Source organism: Pseudonaja textilis, chromosome 1 (assembly GCF_049901715.1).
Source record: "Pseudonaja textilis isolate UNSWEBS1 chromosome 1, rPseTex1.2, whole genome shotgun sequence".
NCBI classification, from domain to species: Eukaryota; Metazoa; Chordata; class Lepidosauria; order Squamata; family Elapidae; genus Pseudonaja; species Pseudonaja textilis.
The window spans coordinates 80799282-80824567 of record NC_141990.1 but is presented as its reverse complement, the minus strand read 5'-3'; the positions used below and the strand labels follow the sequence as shown (position 1 = coordinate 80824567).

The following is a 25286-nucleotide window of genomic DNA, read 5'->3' as shown; positions in this document are numbered from 1 at the left end:
TGTATTTTCCAGTTCTAATAGATGATGTTGTGGAATGAAGAAGAACCTTTTGTGTGTAGAAGAAGAATCTTTTGTGTGTAAAAGAAGTACAGGTAGTCCTCGAGTTATGGCCACAATTGAGCCCAAAATTTATGTTGCTAGGTGAAAAAAGTGAGTTTTGCCCCATTCTACAACTTTTCTTGCCACCATTGTTAAGTGAATCATTGCAGTTATTAAGTTAATAACATGGTTGTTAAGTGAATTTGGATTCCCCATTGACTTTGCTTGCCAGAAGATCACCAAAGCTGAACAAATGACCCCGGGACCCTGCAACCGTCGTAAATATGAACCAGTTGCCAATCATCTGAATTCTGATCATGTGACCACGTGGATGCTGCAATGTTCATAAGTGTGAAAAATGGCCATAAATCACTTTTTTCAATGCTGTTGTAACTTTGAATGGTCACTAAATGAACTGCTGTAAGTCGAGGACTATCTATATTTACCATCAAGTTTTAGTCCCAGTCTCCAAAAGAATAAATAGTATGTTATGTAAAATACTGATAAAATTATGAAGTTACTTGCCTTACCAATCCTTCCCTAAAGGGTTCAGGCTACCCTAAACTTTCCCGAGGCAATAAGAACAGAATAAACACAGGCACACACGCACAAATTTAAATATTGTTGCTGAGTGACCAGCTCTGTTCTAGGGAATGTGATCCATCTGCAACGTGCTTCATGTAGCCTGCCTTGCCTACATGATAAAAATATGACAGAGTGTGTGCCTTGACTCATCACGATGTGGGAAGCTACATGCCCACCTATTTCCTTATAGTTCTGTCCTGTTTAAAATCAATCCAGGAGTATATTTGGGGGAAAAATAACACTATATTATCATATTAGCTGTGATATCTCTTGGTTCATATATTTTCTTTCTTAAAAGTGCACATTCATAAACCATGGTAAACTTGCCATATAATTCTGAAGAAGCAGCTCAACAGAATCTCTTCTTCCGTATTTGATAATCCATGATTTTAATTTTGATTCAGCCAGGACCAAGAGTGACAGCAAGCGGTACTTCAGTTCCAAGAACTCCATTTTCAGCAGATGGAGATCAGATGAAGAGGCAACAAAATTAAACCTAGACATGAATTACCCCATCGTTAAATACAGAAACATGCAATGAGCATAAAATTACAATTCACGCTGCAAAGCTGCAACGCATGAAGACGTTAAATATTGAATTTTCCTTATTCTATAGCCTGCTCTTTAATAACCAAAAGTAAACCATTTGAGTAGGTTTCTAAAGTGAAGAAAGGTATGAATCACTGTTTCAGTTCTAAACACGTTCACACAGAATGAAAAGCGCATTATATAGAGCTTGTTTTCCAATAAACACTGAAAAGAATTGTAAACTAAAATATTTTTTAATTATCCAGTGATTTCTTTCTCTCAGCTCCCAAAAACATTTCCCAATGATGTTGTTCCACGATGTTTTGCCTTCTGCTAGGTGGCAAACAACAACAACAACAACGAACAACTGTATTGCATTTTCAAAATGTATAGCTTATTTACTTTCAAGTATTTTTCTCAATCGTGTCAGTGACCAGAAAAGATAATTACAGTGTGGAACACTTGTTTCCCCTGCTGTTAAAACCCCCTTTTGAAAACCAGACACTGATTTTAACAGAAACAGACAACACTTTATCACTGCAACATTCAAGAATGAATCCGGACTTACCTCTCAGCCATATCATCAAGCTGCTCTAACGGAATAGGGACTCCATTGACAGACTGAGCTCGGTGGATTTCCTGGAATGTCCTTTTGTACCCATCTACATTTTTAAGCATATCCTAATTTGGATTTTTTTTTTTAAAGAGAGAGAAAGGGAAAAATAAAAGGTTCACAGCTGGCAATTTTAAGGAGTATAATTTTTAAAGCTGCACTGATGACTCAATATATGAAAACGTTTGTTCACGCTGGCACACTTAGGGGTGAAGGGAAAGCATTTATAGCAGCTTGAGCTTCTTCAGAACAAAAATGCTTTTTGAGATATTGTGCTGTGCCCTGGTAATTCTGGCTTATTATAAATCAAACAATCAGGGCATTTGCCTAAAGCATTTGGAAAACATGTTGCTTACTAACAATCAATCCATTTACCTATCAGTTATGAACCCTATTCTACCTATTGCACAATGCACATGGACCATGCACACACAATAATGCTTCCTTCTTAAAAATCCATAGAGTCAAATCTTTTAGAGTCACTGCAGCTTTAATGCATAGTGAACTCAGGAATAAGGACTGGCTGAATTTTGTAATCCATTCAGAAGTCACTGTATCTCAGGCATTTGGTAAAATATAAACCAGAATGAGCCTAATATTACTTTTTTTTCCTGTAGTATCTAAGCAACAGTACTTAGTGACAGTTATTTATTAAAATAAAACACTAGTAATCATCAGATAAGAAGTATTCTTAATAAGGATGTTTTTCTACTAGCTGCAATTTAATTAGACTAGCAACAAGGTGACACAAATAGGTAAGTTTCTGTTTTGCACCTGCTATGATTGCTGTTGCTGTTCTATAGATAGAATACTTTATTGGCCAAGTGTGATTGGACACACAAGGAATTTGTCTTGGTGCAAATGCTCTCAGTGTACATAAAAGAAAAGATACATTCGTCAAGAGTCAAGAATCATAAGGTACAACACTTAATAATAGTCATAGGGTACAATAAGCAATCAAATCCTACTAGGAAACAGTCAATATAGATCGTAAGGATACAAGCAACTAAGTTACAGTCATACAGTCACAAGTGGGAGGGGTAGGTAATAAGGAGTGATGAGAAGATTAATAAGTAGTGCAGACTTTGTAAATAGTTGAACAGTGTTGAGGGAATTATTTGTTTAGCAGAGTGATGGCATTCAGAAAAAAACTGTCCTTGTGTCTAGTTGTTCTGGTGTGCAATGCTCTATAGCATCGTTTTGAGGGTAGGAGTTGAAACAGCTTATGTCCAGGATGTGAGGGGTCTGTAAATATTTTCACAGCCCTCTTTTTGACTCATGCAATATACAGGTCCTTGATTGAAGGCAGGTTGGTAGTAATTGTTTTTTCTGCAGTCCTAATTACTCTCTGAAGTCTGTGTCTGCCTTGTTGGGTTGCAGAACCAAACCAGACAGTTATAGAGGTGCAGATGACAGACTCAATAATTCCTCTGTAGAACTGTATCAGCAGCTCCTTGGGCAGTTTGAGCTTTCTGAGTTGGTGCAGAAAGAACATTCTTTGTTGTGCTTTTTTGATGGCGTTTCTGAAGTTAGGTGTCCATTTTAGGTCTTGTGATATGATTGAACCTAGAAATTTGAACGTCTCTACTGTTGATATTGTGTTGTCTAGTATTGTAAGAGGTGGTAGTATGGGAGGGTTTCTCCTAAAGTCTACCACCATTTCTATGGTTTTGAGTGTGTTCAGTTCCAGATTGTTCTGGTTACACCACGAGGCAAGTTGTACAACTTCTACTATCTACTGTCAATCTAGTTCCAAATGAATGCAGATAAAAATGAGAAAGTAATTCTCTAGTTACAGTCCAGAACATTCTTTATGCATGTATTCTGAATAAAGGGTCAAGTAGACTTATCTGGCACTGCACGTGAGGGAGGGAACACATGCGTCTGTCATTCATAGATAGTTACATAACTGTTGCATTCATATGTCTGTGAATTTTAACTTTCTGGCTGAGGGACACTCAAACAGCAAAGCATAGAACAGGAAGTTAGATCCACCAATCAGCACACAGGATGTGCACCTCCCCACAACATGCAATTGGGATTTGGAAGGTGTTTGCATTGGCCCCTCTGCAACCATCTGCAATGCATGCTTACCCATCAACCCTTTCATAGCATAAGTATGTGACTGCTATGAACCATGGCAAGCAACTCTAAATCAGCCTTAAAACAGGTTAATAATATTGTAAAAGAACTATCCTATCCACACAATGAAAAGCACTATGACTTATCTAAGATTAATAAAAACTATAAAAACATAAGGTCAACATGTCCAAACTTCGAGGTGAATAGATCATTAGTCAAGTACATATTTTCAGATAGTACACAATGCATTATTTATGCAACCTTCCTTCAGTTTCATTGAATTTGTTTTAACCTCTTGCATAAGGAGCCAGAAAAGAAGGCAACAACATTTGATGCCTTTCCAAAAATGTATTCAACTATATTAACAATTAATACAGCCATTTATAAATCTGAAATCCTGGAGCAGCACAGGAAATTTGATTAAAGGAGAGAAAATATATAAAAAAATAACTTTCCTGCTTCTGTATTCTCTTCACAGAATCTTCTATTACATCAAATCCCACTGTGAGATAGTTCTAATTTACTTCAAAGAAACAGAGGTGACACTATTCACCTCTGAAGATATATATCACTTCATTTGCCTGTCCACTCTTTCTTCAGAAGAGACAATCAAAGATATAAAATAAAGCTTTCTAGAAAGCAGCTTTACTTGAAGTATTGTTTTTTAAAATACTTTATTTTTACTGAGCAATTAGAAAAGCTGCTGACCCCACTGGGTCATTGTTTCAGAGATATTACTTTATTTAAATAGAGAAACGAGATGACCAAAGACAGGTAAAAACGTATTGGAAGCAGGAATGACTTCTGAGTTCCTGTTGCTTCCCATTAAATGCCCTTCCTTCCTTCCCATCCCTTCCTTCCTTTCTATCCATCCATCCATCCATTCATCCATCCATCCATTCATCTGAATAGAATTGGAAGAAACCTTGGAGGTCTTCCAGTCCAACTCCTACTCAAGCAGGAGACCCTATACCATTTCAGGCAAGTGACTATCCAGTCTCTTCTTAAAAACCTTCAGTGATGAAGCATTTACAATTTCTGAAGGCAAGTTGATCCACTAGTTAATTGTCCTCACTGTTCGCAAGTTTCTCCTTAATTCCAGGTTGCTTCTCTCCTTGATTAGTTTCCATCCATTGTTTATTGTCCTGCCCTCTGGTGCTTTGGAGAATAAGTTGACTTCCTCCTCTTTGTGGCAACCACTCAAATACTGGAATACTACTATCATGTCCTCCCTAGTCCTTCTTTTCTCTAGACTAGCCAAAACCAAATCCTGCAACCATTCATATATTTTAGTTTCCATGCCTTTAATCATCTTAGTTGCTCTTCTTTGTACTTTTTCCAAAGTCTTCCTTCCTCCCCACCCCCCTTTCCCTTTCTCTTTCAAGCAGGCTGGGACACTGTCACAGAATTAAAAACAAATTTTAAAAAAAACTTAAAAATTAAGATCATGTGATTACATGACCGAAGGAGCAGCCCAACAACAGCCAGTAACAATGAAGCAGCCACGATTTCCAGAAATATCATTATCTCATGAGACATGAGTCCTGGATTTTGGACACATTCTGCACATTAGCCCATTTGAGGTACCTTGGTTCAAAAAGTCTAGCCCTATGATGCACTCTTTTGCCAAGTCATGACGATGAGAGTTTTAGTTTATAGGTTTCTTTAAAGCATCATCAAAGCAAAGCAGAGCTTTTACTGTTCATAAAATATAAATTGTACATATGTAGCCAGAACCAGAACACTAGCTATTATTAGTTAACAGGAAAGCTTTGTGCATTTCCATATATACATATAATCATTCCTGTTGCTCAAAATCTCTCTTTTAAAAATCATAGCACAGAACTACAGTAGGTGTGATGCCTCTAAAGTTCAAGTGTATATAAGAGCCATCACGACGCATTTCATATATTTCAGCAAAATAACAACAGCATCACTTATATTTTAATATACTCATTTGGATTGTTTATTAATCTAAAACATAAATGCTTTTAATCTATATTTTTGTCATCTTCTCATTTAGGAGATGTACAGAATTAAAGAAAATTATCTCAGTAGTAAAAGTAATTATGAAATACATTGACCAATGGTCTAATTTAACTAATTAGAAGACAATAATATGATTGCTTAAATTTATGTATTTATTTATTAAATTTGTAGGATACCCCAATTCCTTAGCTCTCCGGGTGGCTTAAAGATGCAATAAAGAAGAGAGAAAGGTGTATGGATAGTTGTGGATTCCACTTGATAAAAAGTGTCCACAAAAGAGACTCAAACCAAGACAGAACAAAGACATCAGCAAGTATTGCAGGCGCAATTGGCAAAAGAAAGGTCAGGACCATATAGGTTGGCCTTCATCCCTCAGTAGATAGACAATGGCTAAAATGATGATCATGACACCTTTCTATATTTTTATTGTATTTTTTAAAGCTACCAGAGTGCTAAGAAATCAGGGTATCCTACAAATTTAAGCAATGTTATAATTATATATAATGAACAAGACAATTAAATTTAATTAATGCAAGTTCAAATTTTAAACAAATGAGTTGCATAACTTTTAAACAAATTAGTTGCGTAATTTTAAAATAAAAATAATGAATTGGCTTAAATAGAACTGAGATCGATATTCAATCGTTATGAGAAAAACCTCATCCAACAGCATAATTCTATAGGGCTTTATCTTGAAGCAAGTCTTTTCATAAATATAACAGGGCAAAGTTGCACAACTGCATTTCATTCTCTCCTTTTATTGGGAATGGCATGGAAAATATGGGTGATTTCAAAAATAAAGCATAGGTAGTTCCCACTTTTTGCTTTCTTCTACAAATGTCACAGAATTTAACCTCCCAGATGCCCTCCAGGCTGTTAGAGTGAGAGTCTCCAAGATTCCCAGCAGTTCACCACACTGACTGGATAGCCTGGAATGAATTACTAATTCAGAAGAAAACTACGTTCAAAAACATTTTTGTAAAATGCAACAATAAGTCAATCAGGAAGCAAAAACCATGTACTTTTTCAATAGAGTCTTCTTTCTATCCCTGTAAATACTGTACATCTTAGCCTTTTTTTAAATCAAAGGTTTATTGTGGTCATAGACCAGCTGGGCCTACTTTATGTACTTACAGCATATCAGAAGTCATTCATACTTTCCAATCCTCATGCTCCCATATGTACAATAAAATTTAGGAATAATATCATTTAACTGAAAACATACAAACCTTATGCTGTTCAAGTTTCCGATGTAACGTATCTGCTGTTTCCTCATGAGACTGTTGAATGGAAATGTCTTCTCTAAGAGAGGACTCAGCCCTACAAAGCCAGGCTGCAATAGGGCCCAGAGGTGCAGGAAGAGATTTATCAAGATACAAGTGCCATTCAAAAAGCTGGGAAACAGGACATTAAGAGAACCAGTTAATCCCAATTTCCAAGCTTTATTTTGTTCCCTAAATATGCAGTATAAAAGAGCTGATGAAAGGGATATACTGAGGAATTTTGATTGAATTTGAAAATCAACATGGAATGACAAGTGCCTGTTGAGTTTAGTTTTCAAAATGCTAGTGAAATATGACTTATAAATGCGTTAAATATTATATGATCAAAATTTGAATATAGTAATAAAGGTGCAAGTTGGAATTTCAATGGAAAAAGAACATTGACTGTGAAGGTTATATTTAGAAAAAAAATGCTTTAAAATGTTTTATCATTAGTATACATAACCCATTTCTAGTTCCTAAAATGGATAACTTTTTTGACAAATGCTGGAAAGGTAATGAAAGCTTAGTTCATCATTTCATCTGTGGTGACATTCCTATAAAATCCAGCAGTTCTGAAAAATGACAACTGAGATGTCAATTCAATCTGAGATATTCCTCTGAAATATACCAAACTAGCAATGTTTGTTTAACACCTGCAATGATTTTCAATGCTACCTACTGGAAAGGTTGCTTGATTCCTTCTTTGGAGAATGAGTAACTAAATTATGCCTTATTGTCCAAAATAACTTTATATTTAAAAAGTAAGTCTGATGCAGGATTCAGTTCTGATTTTTGCAATATAACTTTATATGTGGATTTACATCAAACCTCACATTTGAGGTCTTTTACATATAAAATTTAGATTTTAATTTCATGAAAAATTTGACTTTGAATATTGGTTTCATCTTGCATAGTTTATAATTTTAGTTAGTGATTTATACGGTGTTAACCAATTATTTTTAGTTTAAATCTTAAGAAGATTTAAGAAGTTGAAGTCTTAAGAAGATTTCAACTTTTGTATTAAATATTGACCTGATATATTTTGCAATAATCAATAACGAAGAAGAAAAAATAAGTCTTTATGAAATTTTAAACCATTAGCTTATCGATCCATCTTTCATCATTTGTAATTTGCTCATTTACTTCTTTAATATGTTTGGTATTTCCTTTTCCTTATGTGTTTTTTCTAAATAAGATGATGATAATAATAATAATAATAATAATAATAATAATAATAATAATAATAATAATAATGACAATAACAATAATAACAATAGTAATCCAATCAATGATATTTGTGATACATTTTTAAATGTTCAGTTGACTGAGTTTCACATCATCATCATTAACATTATCATCATCATCATCATCATCATCATCATCATCATCTGGCAGCCATGCATGACAACAAACCTAAAGAACTGGATTCATACAATTCATTTAAATCAAAAATAAAGAAACAATATACTGTTGATGTTCCATATTTTGCCTTAAGTCAGCCATCAACTGAGACTGTTATCTTATCAATGAAGGGGGAAAAGATTCTCCAAACTTAACCAAGAGGATATTCATGACTTTGATGAAATAAACTTGAAAATGTCACAGCTCTTTGTGTCATACATTCCTACAAAGGCCTATGACTATCTCAGGTTCTGTACAATGTCATCTTTGGACACTTTCTTTATTCATCTCCTTAGAAATAAATATGAGTGTGCAAGAAATGAAAAAATATACAGCAACTTTTGTTCAATTTCTGAATAATGTGCTTATTTTAAAAATGCTTATTATAATATCAAGCCTGAACACTCACAAACATTTTGCTTAGCTTTAGCCACAGATAAAAATTGGTAGGAAGATTTATGTCTTAAAAACTTACTTGAGAAGTAACTTTGTCCCAGGCTTGCTTTACCAGAGCTTGGTCAAGGGAAAGTTTTCCGTCCTTTCTTAAAGACTGGATCGCACGTTCGACTTGTTTCCTCTTTGCTTCATATTGTGCTTTGCAATGTTTGAATGACTGCAGAAAATATGTAAGGAAAAGGATACAGTGTTATTTATTCATCGACCAAATTTATAAGGCTGCTATCCTCAATGTGACTATGGGCAGCATGCAGTATTAAAAAGAGTACAAAAAACAACATAAAGAATCTTTATAAAAAGAAAAAAATTGTTCAAGGCTACCACTTCAAAATCTAAGTGCAACATACTTCAGTCTATTGCCTCTTTATTTGTTGGAGTAAAACTCCTTTACTTTGCAATCATGGTGACTTTTGGCTGATATAGCCTTTCTCAATCACATTCTGTTCTTCTGTTGCAATTAGAAAATCAGAAATACCTGGTATTTTTCTTGTAAACTTGCTTCCATCATTTGTGTCCTTGACAAATCTCTTTCAAATTGTTCAATCCAAATTTTCAGATCTTTTAGCATCGGTTGATCTTTCTATGACAAATAAAAAGAGCATTCAACTCACAACCAAACTGCATGTATTTAACTCCCATCTTTAAAAAGATGAAGGGATTTAAAACAAACAGCAAAAAGCTAAGCAAGGTTCTGATGTAAGAAACGTGTAAGTGGATTAAGAGTCCAGATAAATTAGGAATATTGACTTTTACTATAAAATTTTGGAATTATCATAAGAAATAAACAAGTCATGAGAAACAGACTAAGGATTTTAAGCACAAGAAGAAGAAGAAACATGCATGCCTGCTGTCAGTTAACACTGGACAAAATGTTACAAAATGTTAAACATCCAAAATAATAGGAGATCTTTGAAGAATGTAGCCAGAAGTTAGTAACTAAATGTCAACTGTGTCAGTAATGATGTCTGCTTCTATGGATAGAATAGGTCTAAAAGATGTTAAAAAATAAATGACAGATGTGGAACAATTTTATCTCGCAAGATAGAGAAAGAACAGCAAGTGAAATTACAAATGACAGGCCAAGAGAACAATTTGGAAAAGGGCACTTTACTAGATGTGCAAAAGAAAATGGCTGAGCTTTTAAAAAGTAAATATGGGAATGAATACAAATCAGAAACCAGGAGAATGATCTTATTGGATCTAAAAAAAAAAAAAAAGACTTGCTAAAACCTTGAAAAAGTTTGTGTGATGGGAAAAAAAGAATTGAAAGGGAAATCAAATACCATTACATTATTAGATTGCATTATAGATTAAGGTTGCTACAAATAAAAGGAAGGAACAGAAAGCTGGTTTATTTAATCAAAGTGAAAATAAGACTTGTTTTGCAATTGAAACGTTTATGTATTATGGATTTGCTTGTAGATAAGGTATATGTAATGAAGAAATAATGTTTAATCTTACAGGGAGTAAAGTTATTCTTCTAATGAGGATCAGAAGTCACTTCTTTATATATTTTTTCTTTATTATATTCTTTCCTTTTCTTCTTTCTTCCCTTTTCCTTCATTTTTAATGTTTTCCATTAAACATTTCTCTAAGTTTAATTTGTATTAATTTTTACTATTGCAATTACAATCCTTAATACAAAGTTTTTTTTAAAAAAAAGTTGATAAAAATGGAAAAACCATTACCATCAGATTACCATCAAAACAACTTTTGAAATTATTTATCACCTTTCCATTTTTGTGATCCCAATGAAGGCCACTATCTCATTTTTTCCATTTCAAACTCTTTTCCTTATTTTTCTAAATTGCATTTTTTTCCCCATCCGTGGCCCGAATACTCATTAACTCAGACTATGTTTAGATGTCCTGTAAACCTTTACTATTGTGTCTGATAATTTTATTGTACATTGTAATTAAAAACATACATCGGTCTCCTGTGCATCGCCTGCTGTGTTATGAGGATCTGGATAATGTTTCAGAAACTGTGCTACGTAGGTCATAATTGATTTTTCATCTGGTTTATCCACATCCACATCTGAAAAAAATATGATGAATTTTTTTAAAAAAAACAGTAAAAACAAGACATAAAAACAAATGCTGTCTTTGTCACATGTGAAATAAAAGATCAAAACATTTATAAATTTTCTAAATTGTTTTAAATTACCCATTAAATGTTACCCTACCTTCAGGATCAAGGAGCCTGGGGATTCCCAGTTCTGATTCTGCAATTGTAAAGGCCTCTTCCAAATTTTTTTTGTTAGACTGCGTTTTCGCCTTCTCCAAATCCACTAGTTCTGGACGGATAGCATGAATAACTGAATGAAAGGCAATACCACTTCTCCAGCTTTGTCCAAAATCCTTGACTTCAATCCCAGTTTGCCTTAACAATACAAAAATAACACACTACTAATTTGAACAAGCTTATTGTACTTCTAGCATTAAACCATTATATTAAGGCTATATTTGCCGTGCTTCTGGAATGAATAATCTTTTTTTATTCAATTATCTATAATTTCTGATTCCATTTTGCTTTTAAACAAACTTTTAGATATTTAATTTATATCTATGGAATTGCTACATATAAATTCAGAAATTCTGTCCTTGGCACAATAACTTTCAAAGTATTTCAGAACTGTAACATTATAGCAGAGGACCTAAATGGGGTAAGAAAGGAGAACCAGCGATATTCCTTGCAATTTTCCCTGGCTACAATATATTTTGTGTGCATGAATATATAAACAAGTTCTGCAGGGAAGTTCCTCTCAAGATTGCCCTCAAATTTAGAGACATCTCTTATGCATGCATCTAGTAGGTCTTTTACTTCATCGTACCTAAACAATGGAATGCATTGCCTATAGAAATGGTCTTTTTTCCTACTCTTTAGGAAGCGCCATCTCTTTTTTCTAGGATTTTATTATCATTTTATAAAATTATGTACTTTGTATTCTTGTACCTATTAGCTGCCTTGAATTTTCAGTTGAAATAAAAAAGGGGATGTAATTTGTATAGCTAAAAACATTAATTTGCTCTTACACATTCACATTTAGTTTTATGTTGCTAAATTATTGTCCCATTATCTCATGTTTCAGTGTTCTAATCATATATTCAGACAGCGACATGGAAACACAAGCATTTTGCTCTTCTGCAAATCAGATGTTCAGACAAAGTAGTCAATCAAAATCTCTTCTAAATAGAGTACATCAAGGAAAATCAGTACAATACAAAAATGAAAATCAATACAATTTGGCACATGGAAAGTTGTAAGTGACACCTTCAGAGAAAAGATACCTCAACAGACATCTGACACTATCTGAAACTTTACACAGACTAATCAGATCCACAGTACAGCCTCTAGTTCTGCCAAAAAAAAAGTAGCCTGAATATGGCAGAGGGGATTTAGATGTAATGTGACTTAATGAGAAAAGAAAAGAACACCATGAGATCAAGCTAGGAAGTCACTAGATATGATTTTTAAGGTCTATAGCAGGTGTGCCTGCCTGGGCTTCTGTAAGGCAGCACTAAGACCCAAGTTTGAAGATCACAACAGCAAGCAATAGAAATTCTCACTGTGCAAAATAACACTAATAAGATGCCATAGATAACTACAAAAAAAAATTCCCTTGCCATGTCACATTAGCACATAGATATTGTCTAAAATAGTTACATGTCGTGCTCATTTAGCAACCACAATAATGACTGGCAACTTGTTTGTTAATTGAAGTGGTTGCTAAGTGAAACCACGACTGTGCTTATCATCTTCTTTAATATAAACCTCCAACGTCATAAAAACGAGGATTGTTCGTAAAGTTACTTTTTCATCACTGTCATAACTGTCATAACTATAGTTTAAGAATATATTGATGAGAAGAGAAAACAACACCTCAAAGCAGAGGTGGAAACCTCCCACCCACGTACAAATCCTTAGCACTTTATAATGCTACCAACATTAGCTGACAAAACTCCTCATGCTGCAAAAAACAGCAAGGACGAAATTAACTTACTTTGATGTCAAAAATGACAGCACAGTTGAAGGACATTTATGGAGATTTTCAATCATCCAGGTCATGGTTTTCCTAAAGATGCTTTTTTCAAAAGGCAGCTGGATTTTGTTTTTTTTCCTTGAAGTTGTTTCAAGGAAGATACTTGGATCAGAAGTGTAACATCTTCAGGGACAAACAAACCCTGGTTGTCTTTTGAAAAAGCACCTTAGAGACACAGTTGAAGGCGCTTAGGGGTAGGAATTATAGTATCTTTCTCCTCAAACTGTGCCACCTTTGTCTTAAAATAACTTTTACGGAAGTGAAGAATGATAAAATATGTAGAGGTTTATTTTTTCCCCTAATTTTTCATTCACCTCCCTGATATAAATGAGTTGATTACCTTGGTGAACTCATGCTTACCTTGCTGCTGTGTACTGCACCCATTTTAGCAGAGCCTTCTTTGCGCTTCCTTGGACTTTAGTAAAAACTTTCCGCTTGGAGGGTGGACTGGCAGTTTCAGAACTGACAACGCTATCCACAGACGATGTACTACTGCAGAGTGACTGCAACTGTGGCAGGTTGCTCGTAAGTTCCTCTATCTGCATGTAGAAGAAAAATTCTCAGGGTACAGGTAGTCCTCAGCTTATGATCACAACCGAGCCCAGATAATTCTCTTGCTAGGTGAGACAATTGTTAATTGAGTTTTGCCCCCATTTTACTATCTTTCTTGCTGCAATTGATTAATTAGTAACCTAGTTGTTAAGTGAGACTGGCTTTCCCATTGTTAAGTGAGTCTGGCTTATCAGAAGGTCGCAAAAGGCGATCATATAACTTTGGGACACAGCAACAGTCATAAGTATGAATTTTGATCCCATGATCATGGGGATGCTACAAAGATTGTAACTGTGAAAAATGATCCTTTTTTTTTCAGTGCCACTGTAACTTTGAATGGTCACTAAATGAACTGTTGTAAGTCGAGGACTACTTGTATTATGGGTAGTGGAAATTCTGAGGTTAGCATTTTGTTCAGCAGCGGATTAACAGGATATGAAAAATTGTGATGAACAGGTGCAAATCAAACATTGTCTGACAAAGAAACTGCATTCTCAGAAGATACATCTTAAAGGATGTAGAGCGGAGTTATATTTACCTGCCTCACCCATGGAATTGAGTTGGCCAAATGGCATTTGTATGCGTGAACCAACTAGATGAATTATACCTTCACAAAAACTACACATTTTTATGATTACTATAATTTTGATGATTGTGTAGGAACTAGGAACCAAGTCTAAAGAATATGACAGTAAGCCATATAAACTCTCACTGTCACCATTAAAGCATAAATTGTTGATCCTTCACACAGTGCTACGGTGTACTAATTCTCTTTCATAAGGTATGGCAGAATCCCTTGAGCAATGAGACCATTCTTGAGATATAAACAAAAATAAGTATTATTACAAACTGGATCTACTTTTTTCCATCACCTTGCACCTTCCTTCACTGACTTTACATCCTGATCTGAAACATTTCTACTGGAAGAAGTTATTCATGAAGCATGGAAAAGTGTAGCAACTACAGAACATACACAATCTCTTGACACTAGGGGAAAAAAATCCCATATATGTATGTGCATCCAATGAAAGACAAATTCCCCTAAATGCTTTTTGTGGGGAAAAATCAGTTGAAGACTTATCATAGAGAATGAAAAAGCAGGATTTGGAACAGTAGTATGGTGAGAATTGCCTGTGATGATTTCTGACCTAAATATCCCCATATCTTTTACTTACAGTAGCATATTATTACTTCTGTGTCCTGTCTAATCTTGGGAAGGGCTTGATGGGTTGATAAAAATACTAAATCCAATCTAAAAGTTTGGATGACTGTATGACCAACCATAATTTGTCTTTTATTATTTTAGGAAATTACAAAATATAAAGACCTGCAAACAAGAATAGAATAGAATAGAATAACTGTGGCAAAAGAAAGTGAAGATAATAATAGATGCCTCGAGTGCAATTCCAAAACATTTGGAACACCACTTGAACAACAATGGCATTGACAAAATCATCATCAGTCAATTGCAAGAGGCAGTTTTACTTTTAACACCATCGAATAGCAAACAATGCCTCTGGCTTAGGAAGGACACTGCCTGACTTGTGCAACCAGTGCAGTAATAATGTGTCTTTTATTGCTTTTAAAAAAGGAAAATACTATACCTGGAAATACAGGATTATTGTCCACACCAACCCAAGAACAATAGATGGTCTTCCATCAGCAATATCAGTTGAATTAATGTTGACAAGCTTAATCTATTTTGGGGTAGGAAGATGCAAACACATTTATCATCATGCATTAGAGAAAGCCCAACAACTGGGTAGCTTGTTATAAGATGAAATCATTTGTGGATATGTTTATGAGCTTTAATGTAAATAGCATATACGCTTAAAATCTATGCTATGCCTACAGTTATTCTTCCAAATTTTAAAAAATTCTATATCAAACATTTGTCACTTTATGTTTGTATTTCTTAGATGGAATGAAATGTACATGAAAGTAGACCATGAAAATCCTGCAAACTAGGGCAGTCCAACCCAATCTACCATCCAATCAAATTGAGGCTTGACACTCTGTAGATTAGGAAGAAAATAATATGCTGCACTGGATGCTTTTCAAATAGACTTTTAGGTATATAAACACTTCACTTGTCAATTACTAGATCCCACACATTATTTTGCTTATAAAAATTCCCTGCATCCATTTGCCAAAAATAGGAAGCCAAACCACTTGAGCTTGCCATCCCCTGCAGAATGCATTCACTCCCAAGATCAAATAGGATAGAGAATTAATATAAGGAAACTAGCAAGGAGTATTATAAGAAGACAACTATTGACAAAAATTAGCAATCTTTGCTCCAATATGTTCATTTGAGAAGATAACCTGGCAGATAACCTGCTGCTGCCCTCGTGTCAGAAGCACTGAGGTGCTTCCAGGTTGATAGGATTAGCAGTGACATCAGTGTTACCCTGTGGATGCCCAGTTGAGGGGCTCCTTTGATGCTCCCAGCATGAGCTGGAGTAAAGGATGGGAGCTCAACCCCATTCCATAGCAGCTCTCAGATCTTGAACGTGGAGTTGCTCACCTCCAAGCCAGTGTCCTAACTACTCAAGCCCCCATGCTCCTGGCAGCATACCTGAAGAACTACATTTATAGTACCTTTCTAGATATATCTGGTCTTTATATTCCCTACAATATGTATGTCTTTGTACCTTTTGCTCTCTATATAGAGTACTTAAGTAATATAGCTAATTATGTTTAAAAATGTTTATTTAATTTTAGTGAAATTTGTTATATTGTTGAATGTTTGATAAAAGTTTTATACTAACCGGTGATCCTCTATACACGGACTAGCATGGAAAACAAATAAATATGTATTTAAAATCCTATATGTTGATAATGTTTAGAATAAGATGAAGTAAAAATATGCTTTACACAGAGTAACAAGTTAACATGAAAAGGGCTTTAAACTCGCTACTTCCTATCATCTCTCTATAATAGTTACTGCTTTAGTTCCCGAGGTTCTTATTTTATTTTTCATTTAATTTCATCCCCGCTACAGAGTAGGGTAAAATTGTGACTGGTTAAGTCTGGTAAGTTTCTTTCAGGGTGTGTGCAAAAGAGGCAAATGGCTATACAAAACTCTGAAACTTACCCTACGTCCTTCTAGGAACTTGAGAGCAGTACCAATATTGGCCACTCCATGGATTCTCTTCAATTTTCGCCCTTGTTCACAAGGCTTTAAAAAAAATATAAATAAAAAAGGTCCATTGACATTTAACAAATCACAGTATAAAAACAGACTGTATTCATAATGGGAATACCTAAACAAAACCACTAGAACGGAAACTCAGTGACGGGTTGAAGCCTCATATCCAAATAAGTAAACCAATTTTAGAAAAAGTTATTGATCTCTTAAAGCTCCTATTCTTTTTATATTTATATTCTGAGGGAATAGAATATAAATCTACCAGTAATTTATAGAAGTCAGTTGTCACTGTTTACAAGTCAGAATTACCCCTCTTGTGATAACTTTTGGAAACGTTGCAGTCAAACACCCCAAATCTCCAGTGAATGGCCATGCTAACTGGGGATTAAGCACAGAAGCTAAATTGAACAAATATGGCCAGCATCAAACTGGGAAAAATTGCCTTTAAACTGTACTAACTTTTAAATAAAAATAACTGCTGAAAATATATTTTATTTTGATTTGGATTAAAACCTGTTCTATATATTTTTTAAAAAATAGATATTTTGGATAAATACAAAATAAATCAATTTCAATTTTTTAATGCTTCGCTAATAAAACTAATTTGTAGTATTCTTCAATTAAAGAAAAGTAACGACAAACTTTATCTTTAAGATTTTTTTCTACCACAAGAGGGAGTATTTTTTCTTATCATAATAGATGACTGAAAGTTATTTAACAAGTAGGAACCAAAGAGCTCTTTGCACTCTGAAAAAGACAACAGCACTTGGATTTCAATGAATAATCCAATTTTATAATCCATATGAAAAACTTTGCACATGTCATGTGGAAACCAGGGATTACTGGACTATAAAATCCAAGAAGTAACTGATATAAGACCAACAGTAAAATACCTGTTCTTCAGCCCTAATTTGCTCAAGATTTCAGCAATTTAGTTGCTAGGTCCTGAAACAAATTCCTCTGAGCAGTGACACCATTTTATCTCAATTAATTTCTAATTAAACTTGCCTAGTTCTGCTCAATTATTCTAGGACAGACTTCTCCATAACAGCACTTAGTACTTAGACTTGTATACAGCTTCATAGTGCTTTTACAGCCCTCTCTAACTGATTTACAGAGTAAACATATTGCCCCCAACAATCTGGGTTCTCATTTTACCTCACTGAGCTGGTCAGGATTACACTCCTAGCTGTGGGCAGAGTTAGCCTGCAATACTGCAGTCTAACTACTGTGTCACCGCTCCTAATAATAATGTTTCCAGCTATCTCAGAATCTCAGTTAACATGACCCATGGACATGTTGACTGTGATTACAGGGGATTATTAGATTTAAAGTATGAAAGACTACTGTTGTCTGAAATTGCTCTCTAAAATGGATTTTTTTCACCTTAAGATTGTTTACTGTCCATGGGATCTGAACTTGGAAGGCCTTGTTTTAACTATGGTTTATTGAAAAAAAAAGAGTGGCCTGATATATCCATAACATTACACCACACACTGAGATTTATAAAAATTACAGTGACTAACACTATAAAACTAAGTCAAAATGAACCAATCATAGATTGATTTCTTAACAGTATACTCTTGATACTTTATAATGCTAATATGAAAATATTTACACTATTTAATGCTTAATTTTTCATTCATTTACTTTTCTAGCATGGGTTATGTATACTGGACGATCAACAATTCATAAATTCATCTATTATACCAGATCAATATTATAGAGTATGCATTATTTATTATGCACAGGGAAAGAACATTAACATTCCAATGTTTCGGGGAAAGGCCATTATTTACAAAGCATGAATAAGATCAATTAATAGTACAATAAATAAGTATTTATATATTAAAAATACTTACCAATTTTTGTCCTGAAAGGACCTCCAAAAGAGCAATCAATACAATTCCATCTTTAATGTCTTCAAATAGATCTTTGACCACCATGGGAGGATTGCGCTGCAAATGAAAGTAGAAAAAATTGAAAAAACTTCTGTTACAAATTGTTCTCATATTGTATCTTCTTTAATTTAATCATGATTTTCTACCTTTCTATTTTACCATTATCATTAGCATGTCAAAGATTTTGTGTGACAGAGAAAGTCTGTTAATGAGATCACACTGGGAAATTGGAAAGCATTATAGAAGAGTCACTTCTATACTCTTATCAGAATTCCTTTATGGCTCTACTTCTGCAGTCACCAAAAGTCAACCTTTACTTGAGAAAATCTTTACCTTTCTTCATTATTATACAGAAAATAAAAATTAGTCTAAAAAGAAATATATCCAGAAAACTTTTCTTGATGGAGCAAAATTATCCTGGAAAAATATCTTCTGTATACTTAATATTTTCTGAGTACAGTTAATTTTTCTTATAGCATATGAAGACACATACATTATGGTAATTTCATGTGAAATGGGCAGCCCTTATAAATTTGATGAATGAATGAATGAATTTAAAAAAATAGAAGGAACGTACATTAGGTATTTGTCTTCCAATGCATCTTTATTTACAGTGAAAGCAATACTTCTTATATACTCCATCCCAAGCAACACATAAGGTAAACTAACTACATCTTTATATAGCAAAAATGATTCTTTATTAGACCAATTTTTCTCACTCAATTTTCCCCTTATTTTCTCACATTTGGTTTGTACATTTCCTCTTATTGCTTCTATTTTTGTATTTATGTAGCACCTTTTTTCAACTTGTCCTTCCCAGCCACACACAGCTAGAGAATAACTTTGGGACAATCAATGTTTGGAAATTTTATCTTCTCTCCAGTCTTTCAAATAGTGAAAATACTAAAAAGCAATAAAGTTCTATTTTATACGTCAGCAAGCTTTGTAGGATACATACTATATACCAAACACCTTCTATTTTAGATTTGGAATAACTTGGGAGATGCACCCACAAATAGGATATTATTCTACCTTAGTACTTCTTCCATTAGTCTGTGGCATAATAACTATCTATCACAGTCACAATGTTGAATCTTTTTTTCTTATAATAATATCTAAAATAACACAAAAATTGGTGAGAAACAAAAAAGTTGTAATGAGCAACAGTGATACCATTTTGCAGGGAGAGCTAGCTCCGTCAAGGGTAAGTGAGCATGTCAGAAAAGCTACATGACAGGAAGATTATAGACACAAAATTGTTGTTTAATTGTCTTTGTAGCCATTGTGGCTACATTAAATAATAAGGGAAGAGAACTACAGGTGAGGCTTCACATTCAGAAAGTTTATATAGCTTTTATGTGTCTGTCTCTATGTGCATTTGTATATCTGTGTCTCTGTGTGTGGTTGGCTAATGCCATACACTCTCATTGCTAATGATTGGCTTACATCTTTGAATTAGAAATCTGTAAGAGATGATAAGGAATAACTGCTAAATCTTTGCCTATTGGTTGATTTGGGCTGTATTGCAATTAACAATTTCTTTATCTTCTTGCTTTTTATTGTACCCTGGCATGGGAACAAACTGCTTAACTTCTAACAACAATGATCTCAAATTATGCAGTTGCATAATTCTTCTTAAGAACCAAATATTATTTTTAACCTGTCACTCTAAGATTGAAAAGTCTAACTGGAAATAGGACTTTTAAAATATGAACATTATGCATAACTAGGCTCTAAAATTGCTTAGCTTTTCACTAGAAGAGAAATTGGAGTCAGAGACTATTTTTAAAAAGTATACAGCTTTTAAAGACATACAGGCCCTAAACCAGAACCAAACCAACAACAGTTCCTATATCAGAGCCAAACAAAAATATGTGGTGAAACAGTATGATGTTTCCATTTCCATATGACACATCAAGATATTTTTCACAGTAGCAAAAAGGATAAAGTCGATAAAAGGAATGAAAGTTATTCAGCCACCTTTGGCTGACAAATCAATTTTGTAAAATTCATTTTTTTAATTCTATATAATGTTCGGCTTGCAAATATTTGACTAATAATAAATCATCAGTTCATATGTCCCCATCATTTATTCCACCCATGTTCCAAAATGCCAAATGATTTGACTTACATCAGCACTTGGCTTGGTTCAAGTAATGATTTCTAAATATCTGCAGTATACATTTTCTCTATTTTTTTTGCTACTCATTAGCTAATAACACATACCATGCTATAAATCTTTAAAAGGTTACCTTTTTATTAGATTTATTATAAATCTATACCTTTTACCTTTTTAGCTAACGATTAAAGCTAGAAAGTTGGAGGTCACACAAAAGCCTCTTTTCTAAAATATTCAGATGACTAAACTTGGCAGGAGAGATGCAATATTCCTGTCCTTAATGGTCCCGTAAAACTAAAAATATATCCACCTACAATAGCTTCATGTTTTTGTTACAAGGTATGTTATTTTCTGACACTTGGTGCCTCCATTCCGTAATTTCCATAGATGAAAGCGCATATGGTTGCTTATTTTGAAAATGTATGAACTGTTTCAATCTAAAAAGATTCTGGGCAGTGTGCACAAAGTGACAGTAATATAATACAAATGCAACATCTTATTAAAGTTATAACATTATTCAAAATCAGCAGTAAACCACTCATCTATTTGTGCCAAGAACCCACTACATCAGAAAGCTAATTATCTTCTTGGGAGAAGATTAAAAGACAATGTTATTTGAAAATTCCAGTCTGGTTATCGACTATTGAAGCATTTTCTTATCCTATAATATACAAAAAGGAACAAACAGTTATATATGGCGAAATACTGAATGAAAAGGGTGAACTTAAATCTATGCAAAAACTAGAGGAACAAGGTATAAAGATGAATTGGTTTTCATATGCGCAAATACATTCAAGGTATGATAAAGATTCTAAAACAGAAGGTTTCTATGATAAACTGACTGACTTAGATAAGATTTTGACAGGTACTGATGAAAAGGTGATTAAAAAATTGTATGGATATTTATTAGAAATTAAACTAGAAGAAGAACAAGTTAAATTATGATTGCTTGGGAGAAGAATTTTGGATATGGGATCGATTTAGAGAAATGGCAAAAATTGTGGTCTCAAAATTATAAAATGACAATGTCAGCAGCATATAAAGAAAATTTGTATAAGATGTTTTACAGGTGGCATTTCCCCCCGACAAGAATAGCAAGAATGTTCAAGAATAAATCCGAAAAATGTTGGAAATGTCATCAAACACCTGGCTCATATTATTACCATATGTGGTGGACTTGTGCGGATGCTGTCGTTTTTTCCAAAATGACAAAAAAACATATAGACTTGAAACCAGAGATATTTTTATCGGGAATTTTACCTGAAATATATAGTAAAGACTTGAAATACCTGATTGTAAATGTATTAACAGCAGCTAGGATTGTATTTGCTAAAAACTGGAAAAATAAGAAAATACCATCACATAAAGAGTAGAGACAGATGGACAAAGATCTCATTTTAAGAAGTGAGACAAATTACAGAGGACCTATAGGTAATTGACTAACAACAGTTCTATTAGTGACCATTTGAAGTTATAATAGCACTGAAAAAAGTGACATGACCATTTTTCACACATATCCCCATGGTCACATGATTTATATTTGGATGCTTGACAACTTATGATGGTTGCAGGGTCACAAGGTCATGTGATCACCTCTTGCAACCTTTGACAAGAAAAGTCAATAGGGAAATCAGATTCACTTAACCACCATGTTACAAATTTAACAATGGCAGTGATTCATTTAATACATGTGACACGAAAAGTTGCAAATTGGAGCAAAACTCAACAAATTTCTTACTTAGCATCACAAATTTTGGACTCAATTGTGGTCATAAGTTGAGGACTACCTATATCTATTTTAATTCTTGCTCCTTTAATACCTAGATCTAATGCAGGGGTGGGATTCTACCAGTTTGCACCTATTCACTAGAATCGGTTGTTAACATTCTTAGCAGTTCAGAGAACTGGGTGTTAGAAGAAATTACTGGCCTAATCCTGTAAGGAAGGCAGGAAGGAAACATTCTGGTGTTGCTTTCAGAAATTGTCTCTCCATTAACCCTTATTACATTCTTGGCACGATTAGACTTCCTGTCTCAGGAACATCTCTGGAGTTTTTTTCCCCTCCTTTGCTGGCACATTGCTTGTGTGGAGTGACCATTCAAAGTTACAATGGCACTGAAAAAAGTGACTTATGACCATTTTTCACACTTACGACTTTTGCAGCATTCCTACAGTCACAAGAGGCCAGGCGAGGAGATGTGTGCCTCGATATGAGTGATGTTGAGTTGGCCATGCCCAGGCAGTCACATGACTACCAAGCCATGCCCACTAACTAAGCCACACCCACAGAACCTGTTGTTAAAAAATTTGAATCCCACCCCTGATCTAATGGTATGGATGATCCAATATTCAATATAACCTTAAGTGAGACTTTTTAAATTTTATGTCCCAATAGATATTTCCCACTGTCCACAGAATCAGAGGATGAACTTCTCCAGATTTTATCTATAAGCAAACAACTCCAGGACACCCAACAATACAGCTCAAAATGCAATCCTCTTTAAAAGCCTACTGTATATCTGCTTTATATATTATCAATTTAATCAACTCTTTCCTGATGATAAAGCATAACTGTCATAGAAGATTTATGCCTCTTGTTTGTCTCTTCCAAATTCCTGTCTTATCTTTATGTTATGGATTTTTCCTTGGCTTCACACCTCTCATACCTCCTCCTATTTTGCTTTATTTTATGAATTTGAAATCACTATCCTCTATTATGGATTCCAAGAACAACAAGTTTGTTAGTGAGTACTAATGGTAATCTCCAACAGCTCTAACTATCCTCTAAGATCCGAGACAGTATTTCTTCTAAAACGAAACATGTGAATGAAAATATTTTGGAACAATCTAGCCCTGATATATGTCTGTGCCTTTAGAAAAACAGTTAAGAATCAGCATCTTTCCATAAAATTCTGGGGGAGGTGAAGTGGCAATGAGTGGAGACATTGACCTTGGCAAACACTGAAGAACCAAGAGTTCTATGGAACCTCTCCAGATAAGGAGAGGACTGGATATTACCCACATGTGTTCCTCAAAAGGAGACCACAAGACAATGGTCTCCCACAGGCTTGAATGCACTCTATCAATGAACAGGTTTGAAGGAACACTGTTCCTGGAGATATTTAAAGAATGGGTTCAGAGTTTAGCAGTTACAATGTCAGCAATGCTGTCTGTTTCTATGGATAGATTATGTCTACAATACATTAATGAAGGAATGACAAATGTGAAAAAATTTGTCTGATGTAGAAATATTAGAAGCAGAAATGCTGGATAAGCAGAAGCATGGATTGTAAAACAAAGAAGGCAGTTAAAGCCAAGAAATGACAAGCCAAGAAAATGTCTGGATAGGGAACTTCTGCTGGATATCTACAGAAAATATGCAGAAAATATCTACAGACCCCTCACATCTTGGACATAAATTGTTTCAACTTCTACCCTCAAAACGACACTATAGGGCACTGCACACTAGAACAACTAGACACGAGGACAGTTTTTCCCTGAATGCCATCACTCTGCTAAACAACTAATTCCCACAACACTGTTCAACTTATTTACTAAGACCGTATTACTATTATTCCTCTCATCCTTCCTAGTACCTATCTCTTCCCACTTATGACTATCACCGTGTTGCTTGTATGTTTACAATTTATATTGTTTTATTTGTTTCCTAGTATGATTTGATTGCTTATTGGTAACCTATGACTATCACTAAGTGTTGTATCTTATGATTCTTGATGAATGTATTTTTCCCTTTATGTACATATGCATCCAAGACAAATTCCTTCTGTGTCCAATCACACTTGGCCAATAAAGAATTCTATTCTATTCTATTCTATTCTATTCTATTCTATTCTATTCTATATATAAAAGAAGTTGGTTAAAGTTTGAAGATTAAGTGGAAATACAAATGATAAACCAAGAGAACAACCCGGACAATAATTTTTATTGGATTTATAAAAAAGATTGGCTGAAACCTCAAAGGTATTTTTGGGATGGGAAAAATAAAAACTGAAGAGAGAGAGAATTCTATGATAGCATCAGAATGAAGTAAAAAAAAAATTGTTAGAAATAAAATGAAGGAAAATAAAATTGGATTATTTGACCAAAGTTAAAATAAAACAGGTTTCTATAAAGCACTGGGAATTCTTTGCAGATTTTTTTCCAACACTAGGACTGAAAAGTTGATGATTGTTGGACTTGCATAGAGATAAGGCAATGAATTTCCAATTGTTTGAGTTGTTATGTATTTTAGATGGTTTGCCACTGTATTTTTTTTAGTTGATTTTATATATTATGCTATTTTTCAATGGGCGGGGTATATTTTTGTTCACATTTGTGTGTGGTGGTCTCTCATGAAAAGAAGACACTACGCAAAGTTGTCTTGGGATGAGAGCGCAGAGAGAACTCCGAAACCCTCTTTTATTAGAAGCAATCTTTGTTAACATAGCAATTTTGTTAACGTCCTATCACAAACGCATTACATCACACAACATGCACTGATCATTCGCATAAAGCATACAAGGCTGCAAAGTTTAAGTTTGCTACAGTTCTGGTTAGAAATGG

General features: G+C 34.2%; 1 protein-coding gene across 1 annotated transcript in view; it reads right to left on the bottom strand.

The window, feature by feature from the left end:
- Window positions 1-915: 915 nt before the first annotated feature.
- LOC148127697 (nesprin-1-like) overlaps window positions 916-25286 on the bottom strand; it is a 63113-nt gene continuing 38742 nt past the window's right edge. Inside the window, exons 4-14 of the mRNA XM_087913478.1 lie at window positions 18566-18661; window positions 16650-16733; window positions 15157-15249; window positions 13361-13539; window positions 11144-11340; window positions 10886-10995; window positions 9434-9538; window positions 8978-9115; window positions 7066-7230; window positions 1721-1833; window positions 916-1120 (exon numbers count right to left, since the gene is read on the bottom strand). Of these exons, the coding sequence (XP_087769604.1) occupies window positions 916-1120; window positions 1721-1833; window positions 7066-7230; window positions 8978-9115; window positions 9434-9538; window positions 10886-10995; window positions 11144-11340; window positions 13361-13539; window positions 15157-15249; window positions 16650-16733; window positions 18566-18661 (1485 nt within the window). The remainder of the gene's footprint in view (window positions 1121-1720; window positions 1834-7065; window positions 7231-8977; window positions 9116-9433; window positions 9539-10885; window positions 10996-11143; window positions 11341-13360; window positions 13540-15156; window positions 15250-16649; window positions 16734-18565; window positions 18662-25286) is intronic.